The sequence below is a fragment of the Lichenostomus cassidix genome, chromosome W (assembly GCF_008360975.1).
Source record: "Lichenostomus cassidix isolate B80296 chromosome W, HeHo_3.0, whole genome shotgun sequence".
NCBI classification, from domain to species: Eukaryota; Metazoa; Chordata; class Aves; order Passeriformes; family Meliphagidae; genus Lichenostomus; species Lichenostomus cassidix.
Genome location: NC_139510.1, coordinates 386,487 through 396,845, shown reverse-complemented (window position 1 = coordinate 396,845; position 10,359 = coordinate 386,487). Strand labels below are relative to the sequence as shown.

At 47.7% G+C, this 10,359-nt stretch overlaps 1 protein-coding gene across 1 annotated transcript; it reads left to right on the top strand.

The window, feature by feature from the left end:
- The first annotated feature begins 2,546 nt into the window (after positions 1–2,546).
- On the top strand, positions 2,547–3,674 carry LOC146425274 (uncharacterized). The gene is made up of 2 exons (XM_085041414.1): positions 2,547–2,560; positions 2,858–3,674. Exons 1-2 carry the CDS (start codon positions 2,547–2,549, stop codon positions 3,672–3,674), a joined length of 831 nt encoding a protein of 276 aa, XP_084897540.1.
- The last annotated feature ends 6,685 nt before the right edge of the window (positions 3,675–10,359 follow it).

Sequence of the window (10,359 nt, the reverse complement as noted above, 5' to 3'; positions counted from 1 at the left end):
TCTGAGTGGCAAGTGCTGAAAAGCCACGAGACAGGCTCTGCCCAGCTGGTTGAATTGAAGGCAGTTGCCATGGCTTTTCAGCGGTTCTCTCAGGTGCCTTTGAATTTGGTCACTGACTCTGCTTATGTAGCGGATGTAACCAAACATTTAGATTGTTCACTTCTAAAAGAAGTCAATAATGTGGCTCTCTTTTAGCTATTGCGAACCTTGTGGAAGGCGATTCAGGCTCGAGTGCATCCATATTATATTTTGCACATTCAAAGCCACACCAAATTTCCAGGTTTTATAACAGAAGGCAATGCCAGGGCTGACATGCTAGCCAACCCTGCATGGGTGGCACCTCAGCCTGACAAAATTGCACAAGCCAAGGCATTGCAGGGTTTCTTTCATCAGAGTGCACATACCCTGCAGAAGCAGTTTCAATTGATGCCAACTGAGGCTCGTTACATTGTCAGCGCTTGTGCTGACTGCCACGGACTCGCTGCTCCTCTGCCACCAGGGGTGAACCCCAGAGGTCTAAAGGCCTTGCAGTTGTGGTAGACAGATGTGACACACATTCCTGAATTTGGCTGATTCAAGTATGTGCACTATTGACACTTTCTCCTCAGCTACGTTGGCAACTGCTCATACTGGAGAAAAAAGTCGTGATGCCATTGCCCATTGGAAATTAGCCTTCTCGGTCCTGGGTGTGCCAGCCGCTGTTAAAACCGATAACGGTCCTGCCTACGCCTCACAGAAGACATGGCAGTTCTTACACATATGGGGTGTAGACCATAAATTCGGTATTCCGCACTCTCCTACTGGCCAAGCCATTGTTGAACACTCTCACGGTACTCTGAAGCATGTCTTGGAAAGGCAAAAAGGAGGAATGCATGGGGAAACACCACAGAGACCATTGGAAAAAGCTTTGTACACAATCAATCACCTTACAGTGCCACCAAATTCAAATAATCCTGTGATTTTGAACCATTTTCTCTCATTGCAGTTGTCAGGCGAGTTGCATTTGCCCCGGGCGAAGGTATGGGTACAGAACCTACTTGCAAACACCTGAGAAGGCCCACATGAGCTTATTTCTTGGGGTCATGGGTGTGCTTGCGTTTCCACAGATACTGGGGTATGATGGTGTCACGGAGTGATGTTATGATAATCCTTTATCCCCAATCATTGGCTTATATGCTTAAGGAAAAATTGTGATCCTGTCGCTTTAACTACATTTAGCCGCAGAGAGAAATGCGGGTTGTTTTGAAAACTTTTCCCAAGCCTCGCTTCGGGGGAGGATTCTTCCCTCGGCAGAGACTGCGCACTGGACGGAGGTCGGAGTGAGCAGTGAGCTCTGTTCCGGTTCTTTTTTTTTTTCCTCCGTTTGGACCCCTTTTCTTCCATCTGCTTTGTCACCTGGAGACCCAAGAGGGACAGAGGACAGCAGAGCTCTCAGGGAGCTCCACCCAGCCCTGGGGGGGCGCGAGGAGGAGAGGGGCTGTGTCTGCAGAAAAGGACTTTTTAATCAGGTTGAATAATTCCTTTTCACCTTGGTTTTCCCCTTCCCCTGTGCCTTGCAGAGCACTCTGCGTGGTTTTGTTAAATAAATAGTTTTTTCTTCACTTCCATCTAAGAGGTTCTGTTGTGGGTGGGGGAGGGGGTGTCAGAGCCCTTCACTCTCGGAGGAGAGAAAGTTTTATCATTAATCCAGGACAATATTTGGCATCCGACTTAGGGGGCCTTGATTACTTGTTCTTCACCTTTTGTGGGGTTAGAGAAAGTGAAGAAAAAACCCCTAATAATTACATTCTGGTTTTAAACGCTTTGTATTGAATTACAGCCATCAGTAGTCACTATGCTGTTTGATGGGAGGTTGTTTGATGCAATACTGTCTGTTTGGCACATAGGTTTGTTTCCCTACCATCAGGTAGGGGCAATCTTGTCCCCAATGTATAATTTCCACCAATCAGGGACACGACTCCGGCTTGTTATAGTAATGTGTGTGATACTGACGATCTGTAAGAAGGTATGGGAAACAGTTAAAGATGTACATGCTCTGTTACTTTCCTCCTCTAGTTTTAGTAACCTGTTTTGGAGTTTTGTTAGTAATATTACCCAACCTGCTAGAGAAGTAGAGGGTGAAGCTTCCTGGCTCCTCACCTGTTGCTGTTGAGCAGCTAGCAGAGTAATGAATGCATCGGTTCTCAGTGGCAAGAAGGAATGACCTTTATTGTTTTGATTTCATCACATATATAGAGTTCTCAAAAGTCACCCAGATTGGTCAGTCAGAAGCCTTCCCCCAGGCCTGATTGGCCAGGCCTGCACTGCCCAAGTTCTGGGACACTGTTCCAAAAACATCCAAACTTTATCTTTATTTACAAAACACAAGAAAACTTCTCATGGGAAAAACTGTGCTAGCCACACTCACCCATCTCTTTCCCTTTAAATCTGGTATATCATCTCTTGAGAATATTCAGTTTCCCCTGGATGTTAAAGAGACCATTAACTTGGTTGTACAGGTGCTTTACCTGGTAGGTTCCATGTATATGATGTTCAGCTTTACCAGAATGAGGGCTGAGAAGTCCAGAGAGGCTGAGCAGGAGCAGGCACCTAATCTAGATGAGAGGAAATTTGAATGGTGTGGAATTTGAGAGGACATAGATAAAACTTTAAAGAAATTCTCTGACCCAATGGACTGGGAATTTCCCCCTGGACAAATCCTGAGACCAGCTGAGGTGGGGAAGTATCTGAAAGAGAAGTGCAGAGACAACTGCAGTGCAATATGTTGGGCCCTGGCATATGCTTATCGTACACTGTCAGATATTATAGAACAGGAAGTAAGGGAGCCTAAGCCAGTGGCAGTTGCTCCTGTTACAAGAAGCAGGAAAGCCCAAGTTAAGACTGATCGCTCAGATGACAGTGGAGAGGGATCCTCAAGGTCAGCAACTAAGTCAGAGGTCATTGTTGAATCCATGAATGTGAGAGACCTTCACAGCCTAAGAAAAGATGATGTCCAACGAGATGATGAACCTGTAATTAGTTGGTTAGTCCGTCTTTGGGATGCCGCAGGTAATGTTACACTTCTAGATCCTACTAAAGCAAGGCATTTAGGGACTGTGTCACGTGACCCAAATATCAACCAAACTATACGAGATGGGCCTGACTGCTGCAGTCTCTGGAGGCGAGCTATTGGAGCTGCAAGGGGAAGATACCTACATCCTGACGATCTCTATATGCAACAAACCCAGTGGAGAACCATAGAACAAGGGATTCAACGCTTGAGAGAAATGGCAGTGGTAGAAATTGTCTTCTCAAAGGACATAGGAAACCCAGATCCGATTATGGACCCAGATAGGATAGAATGTACACCTGTGATGTGGCGGAAACTCCTAAAGCTTGGGCCATCAGAGTATGCTTCTGCTTTAGCAATTATGAAGCGAGATGACGGGCATGAGACCGTGCGTGATATAACAAGGAAGCTCCGAGCGTATGCAGATGTCGTGCATAGCCCAATGAATGCAAGAATCTCCGCAGTAGAAACAAATCTGCAGAAACTAGAAAAGATAGAGGAGAATCATGAGAAACTCAGTAAAGAGATTAAAGACAGCCTTCTCCAAATTTTGGCAGTACAAATCAGAGGTTCTGTTACCCCACGCAGACGCTTCTCAGCTATGAGAACTGGATATATCCCTTGACGTGAGTTGTGGTATTTCCTGTGTGACAGTGGAGAAAACATGAACAGGTGGGATGGACAACCCACTACTGTCCTGGCACGATGAGTGCATGAATTGAAGGAGGGCAAGACTCAGAGAGGGAACTCCACCAGAAGGGAAGTAGCTCCAGTCAACATGTCCGATTCCCTTGAAGGAACCTCTAATACGCATGCCCACCATGGTTAGAGGGGCCCTGCCTCTAGCCAGGTAGAGGCCAGGGAAAATCTTATTTTTTGGACAGTGTGGATTCGGTGGCCTGGCACATCAGAGCCACAAGAATACGAGGCTTTAGTTGACACCAGTGCACAATGCACGATAATTCCATCGCGACATGTGGGGGCAGAACCTGTTTCTATTTCCGGCGTTGCAGGAGGATCACAAGACCTGACCCTGGTGAAAGCTGAGGTGAGCCTGACTGGAAGAGAGTGGTGAGAACATTCCATTGTGACTGGCCCAGAGGCTCCATGTATTTTGGGTATAGACTTCCTCCGAAATGGATATTTCAAAGACCCAAAGGGACTCAAGTGGGCATTTGGGATAGCTGCTGCTGAGACAGAGGGCATTAAGCAATTGAACACCTTGCCTGGACTATCAGAGAACCCTTCTGCAGTAGGACTTCTGAAAGGGGAAGAGCAACAAGTACTGATTGCGACCTCGATTGGGCACCGCCGACACTACCGGACAAATCGTGATGCCGTGATTCCCATTCACAAACTAATCCGTGAGCTGGAGAGCCAAGGGGTGGTCAGCAGGACCCATTCATCCTTTAACAGCCCCATCTGGCCTGTGTGAAAATCTGAAGGAGAATGGAGATTGACTGTGGACTATTGTGCCTTGAATGAGGTGACTCCACCTCTGAGTGCTACCATGCCAGACCTGCTGGAGCTCCAGTATGAGCTAGAGTCCAAAGCAGCAAAGTTGTATGCCACTATTGACATTGCAAATGCATTCTTCTCCATTCCTCTGGCAGCAGAGTGCAGACCTCAGTTTGCTTTCACCTGGAGGGGCATGCAGTACACGTGGAACCGACTGCCCCAGGGATGGAAACACAGTCCCACCATTTGTCATGGACTGATCCAGGCTGCATTGGAGAAGGGTGGGGCTCCAGAACATTTACAACACATTGACGACATCATTGTGTGGGGGGACACAGCAGAAGAAGTATTTGAGAAAGGAAAGGAAATCATCCAGATTCTCCTGGAAGCCAGTTTTGCCATCAAAAAGAGCAAAGTCAAGGGGCCTGCCAAAGAAATCCAGTTCCTAGGAGTGAAGTGGCAAGATGGACGGCATCAGATTCCTACTGAAGTTATCAAAAAAATCACTGCAATATCCCCCCCAACCAACAAGAAAGAGACGCAAGCTTTCCTGGGAGCCATAGGTTTTGGAGAATGCACATCCCTGAGTATAGCCAAATTGTGAGCCCTCTTTACCTGGTTACCCGTAAGAAAAATGATTTCCACTGGGGCCCTGAACAGCAGCAATCTTTCACCCAGATCAAGCAGGAGATTGCTCATGCAGTAGCCCTTGGCCCAGTCAGGACAGGGCCAGAGGTAAAGAATGTGCTGTACTCTGCAGCTGGGAGCCATGGTCTGTCCTGGAGCCTTTGGCAGAAGGTGCCTGGTGAGACTCAAGGCCGACCACTGGGATTTTGGAGCCGAAGTTACAGAGGGTCTGAACCCAACTACACTCCAACAGAGAAAGAAATCTCAGCAGCATACATAGGAGTCCAAGCTGCCTCAGAGGTAATTGGCACAGAAGCACAACTCCTCCGGGCACCCCGACTACCGGTGCTGGGGTGGATGTTTAAAGCAGAGGTTCCCTCTACTCACCATGCCACCAATGGCACATGGAGCAAATGGATTGCCCTTATCACACAGCGCGCCTGTATGGGAAATCTGAATCACCCTGGGATTTTGGAAATAATTACAAATTGGTCTGAAGGTGAAGATTTTAGTCTTATTGAGGAAGAGGAGCTGGAAAAGGTGATTCGTGCGGAGGAAGCTTCACCATCCAACCAACTGCCAGCAGATGAAACATGCTATGCTCTTTTCACTGATGGTTCCTGTTGTCTTGTAGGGACAAAACGAAAATGGAAAGCAGCTGTGTGGAGCCCCACACGACGGGTTGCCGAAGCTAAGGAAGAAGAGGGTGGATCGAGTCAACTCGCTAAACTCAAGGCTGTTCAGTTAGCTCTGGACATTGCTGAAAGAGAGAAATGGCCAAAGCTCTACCTCTATACTGATTCGTGGATGGTAGCCAATGCTCTATGGGGTTGGCTGGAAAAGTGGAAGAAGGCTGGTTGGCAGCATAGGGGAAAACCAATTTGGGCAGCTGGAGAGTGGAAAGACATCGCTAGCCGGGCAGAGAGACTACCTATATAGGTCCACCACATAGACGCTCATGTCCCCAAGAGTCGAGCTAATGAGGAACACCGAAACAATGAACAGGCAGATCAGACTGCAAAGATAAAGGTGTCCCAAGTAGACTTGGATTGGCAGCATAAGAGAGATTTATTCCTAGCTCGATGGGCCCATGATGCCTCAGGCCATCAGGGCAGAGATGCCACCTATAAGTGGGCACAAGACCGAGGGGTGGATCTAACCATGGACTGCATCTCTCAAGTTATCCATGACTGTGAAATGTGTGCTGCCATCAAGCAAGCCAAGCGGGTGAAACCCCTGTGGTATGGTGGAAGGTGGTCAAAATACAAGTATGGAGAGGCCTGGCAGATTGATTACATCACACTGCCTCAAACCCACCATGGCAAGCGCTATGTGCTCACTATAGCAGAAGTCACCACTGGGTGGCTGGAAACCTACCCTGTGCCTCATGCCACTGCCCGTAACACCATGCTGGGCCTTGAAAACCAAGTCCTGTGGAGGCATGGTACCCCTGAGAGAATTGAGTCAGATAACAAAACTCATTTTAAAAATAGCCTCATAAGCAACTGGGCTAGAGACCATGGCATTGAGTGGGTGTACCATATCCCTTATCATGCACCAGCCGCTGGCAAAGTGGAACGGTATAATGGACTGTTAAAAACCACCTTGAAGGCACTGGGCGGGGGAACTTATAAGAATTGGGAGTGACATTTAGCAGAGGCCACCTGGTTAGTCAATATCCGAGGCTCCATCAACCGAGCAGGTCCTGCCCAATCTGAGCTTCTACATACAGTGGATGGAGATAAGGTCCCAGCAGTACATGCCAGAGGCTTGTTAGGGAAAACTGTCTGGATTAATTCTGCATCACATAAAGACAAACCCATCTGTTGGGTTGTCTTTGCTCATGGACCAGGGTGTACTTGGTGGGTAATGCAGGAAGATGGAGAAACACAATGTGTCCCACATGGAAATTCAATTTTGGATGAGGGCCACATTTAAGGTTGGGATGGCAACATATCACCATTTACTGAATGACATTATTTGTACATAGTTATGTGTATATATGTATATGTGTATGTATGAATATATGTGTATATATATGTGTGTGTTTAAAGTTGGAAGATGTTAGGGTGGGCTTTAAGCCAACGATATGGAATAAGGGGTGGAATGTCATGGAGTGATGTTTTGATAATCTTTATCCCCTATCATTGGCTTATATGCTCAAGGAAAAATTGTGGTCCTGTCGCTTTAACTACATTTAGCCGCAGAGAGAAACGCGGGTTGTTTTGAAAACTTTTCCCAAGCCTCGCTTCGGGGGAGGATTCTTCGCTCGGCAGAGACTGCGCGCTGGACGGTGGTCGGAGTGAGCAGTGAGCTCTGTTCCGGTTCTTTTTTTTTCCTCCGTTTGGACCCCTTTTCTTCCATCTGCTTTGTCACCTGGAGACCCAAGAGGGACAGAGGACAGCAGAGCTCTCAGGGAGCTCCACCCGGCCCTAGGGGGGCGCGAGGAGGAGAGGGGCTGCGTCTGCGGAAAAGGACTTTTTAATCAGGTTGAATAATTCCTTTTCACCTTGGTTTTCCCCTTCCCCTGTGCCTTGCAGGGCACTCTGCGTGGTTTTGTTAAATAGTTTTTTCTTCACTTCCATCTAAGAGGTTCTGTTGTGGGTGGGGGAGGGGGTGTAGGGGCCCTTCGCTCTCGGAGGAGAGAAAGTGCCCCACGAGAGACAGTCCTCTGGGTGTTGTAATGTGTGTCCTTTCCCTGATCCCTCCCCCTTGACCCTTCCGGACTGGCTGATGTGAGCCAGGACCACCTCCTAACACCACGAATAAAAGCCCAGCGGGAGCCGGAACTGGGCCTCTTGGATTCTAGGCTCTATGGAGCTAAAATCCCCTCTGGCTCTCCTCTCCCCTCCCCCACTCCCCAGTTCCCTCCCTTATTATCCCAATAAACCACATGGAGCCTAGAATGGAACAGCTGCCTTTCTAAACCTGCGACGCTTCCACAAAGACCCAGTCTGACCAGTCCCACCGCTCGTGGCCAAGGAGAAACCATCCTGCGTGTTCCGGTTCTGGGGCAGCCCTCCCCCCCGCAGCAGGGGAGAGCTGCCTTTAGGTTGTGCACTGCGGCATCTGGGAACTTCTTTGGCGTGGGTCCAATCTCACGAGCAACATCCCGCCCGAATCCTGCTGCAATGTGAATCTTTTGTCCATAAGGTGCTGTGCAGACTCTCCCAAGCTGAGGCCAGGCTGCTTCCATGCCAGGAGCAAGGAAAAGGCCTTTCTCTCCCAGTCAAGGCCTTTTGCAATTTTAACTCTTAGATGAGACCCTCACTGGTTCACGATCTTTTCTAGGCATCCACCTGCTCCTCTGGCGTGGGCTGTGGGTGAATTTCTGCATCCTTATGGACTCCATGGGCTGCAGGAGAAACTTCTTGCTCCCCCCATAGCATTCACCAAGGCTAGCAGAAAGTTTTCAGCTCCCGTGCCAGGAGCACTGGAGCACCCCTTCCTCCCCCTTCTTCACTGACCTTAGTACTCTCCATGCTGTTCTCCCTCACATATTTTCACCTCCACCTCCTCCTTCTCCAACTACAAAGAAGTGAAAGAAGTGCGTACCTGCTTTGTTTTGATTTCTTCTTAAATATGTTTTCACAGAGGCGTAACCAGCACCTCCAATTGGCCCAAACTTTGACGGTAGCATGTCCATCACTTTCAGAGCCACCAGAGATTGGCTCTGCTGGACTTGATGTAAAAACTTCCAGAACTTGCACTCAGGACACACAGGAGCCATCTTTGTGCCACTCCCCACCCATCAGACACCTCCCCAGGCCTACTACAACAGCTTCTGAGGGGTCCAAATTTCTCTTAGATGTTAAAAATACTTTACTGATGTTTTGGGACAATCAAAACCACCACAGATGGCTGCCTGCAAAATGCGTTCGCCCTCACCTGCGGCTCCAGAGACAGAACCAGCAACCTCGAAATAACAACCATGTTGAAGGATAACTTGCAAATCAAGGCCACGGAAGCCTGAGAAACAGCATAAATGGAGTTTTATGCACAAGCTAGTTTATGTGACTAAGGTGCCTTTCCCAGAAGATAGCAGAATGTAAAGAGCCAAAGATGTGGGCGTCATAAAAGAATGTTAAACAAGATAAGTTACATAGACAGAGGCTTAGCTAATGCTAGGAAAAGCGTGATAAAGAGCCTCAGCCAATTAGCAAAGTAGATAAGCATGTGAACAGTGCTTTTGTATATAATAATGCTTGCTTCCTGAAAATAAATGACATGACACCGATACTTCTGTGAAGATGCGTGAATCATAGTCGGGCGACCCCCAACTCAACCAGAATGCAGAACACCAACCAAGTGATCCTTCTGATGATGACCAGGACACTGACCATCAGGCAGATGGTCCTTCCACAAGCAGAAACTGAAATTTAAGTTTTTATGGAGTCAGAAAGCAAGGACTTTGAAAGCATGTTTTAACTGAATTATAGAATTGTAATATAGAATTAGGTTTTATAGATGCTTTACCCAGGGTATTGCTAGAGAGTCTCTCTGTTCACCTTAAATCAGCATCTGGTTTGGGCTCTGTTCAGTGGCTGGCCACCGACGGGCAGACCCCTTATCAGTTTTCCATCTGGGCTCTGTTTGGTAACGCCACTACCAAGCAGATCCTTCATGCTGAATTCACAGAGGTTCACAAGCAATGCCTTCTGGTTCTTAAATAAAAAGGGAGAGCTTTGGCAGCACAGATCCTTTCCCACAGGATTTTCTCTCTTCTTCTTCTATGTTTTATAAATAAAGATAAAACTTTCATGTTACTGAAATGGCCTTTTGGATACAGGTGGTCAAACGCCTGGACCAATCAATCCCTGGGGGGTGGATGGTTTTGGTCCGATCCGAACGGCACTCTGATGTCTATATAAATTGTTAATTAAAAAATAAAAGGCAGTCTTTTCTAGCACTTGAAAGGTCTCGCCTCTTCACTCCGCTAGGGGTCCAACAGCAACACCAGAGCCCCACACTGTGAGAGAGATTCAAGCTTTCCTCGGTATGGTAGGTTGGTGCCGACTTTGGATGGCAAGGTGTGGACACTTGTAAAACCTCTGTATGAAGCCCTTAAGGCAGCTGAAAAAGGAACCATCAATAGGACAGAAAAAGCAAGGGCTGCATTTAAATATCTAAAACATTCCTTGATGTCTGCTCTAGAGCTGGGGCTGCTGGACCTAACTAAGCGCTTTGAACTTTTTACATACGAGCGGCAGAATGTTTCTCTAGGT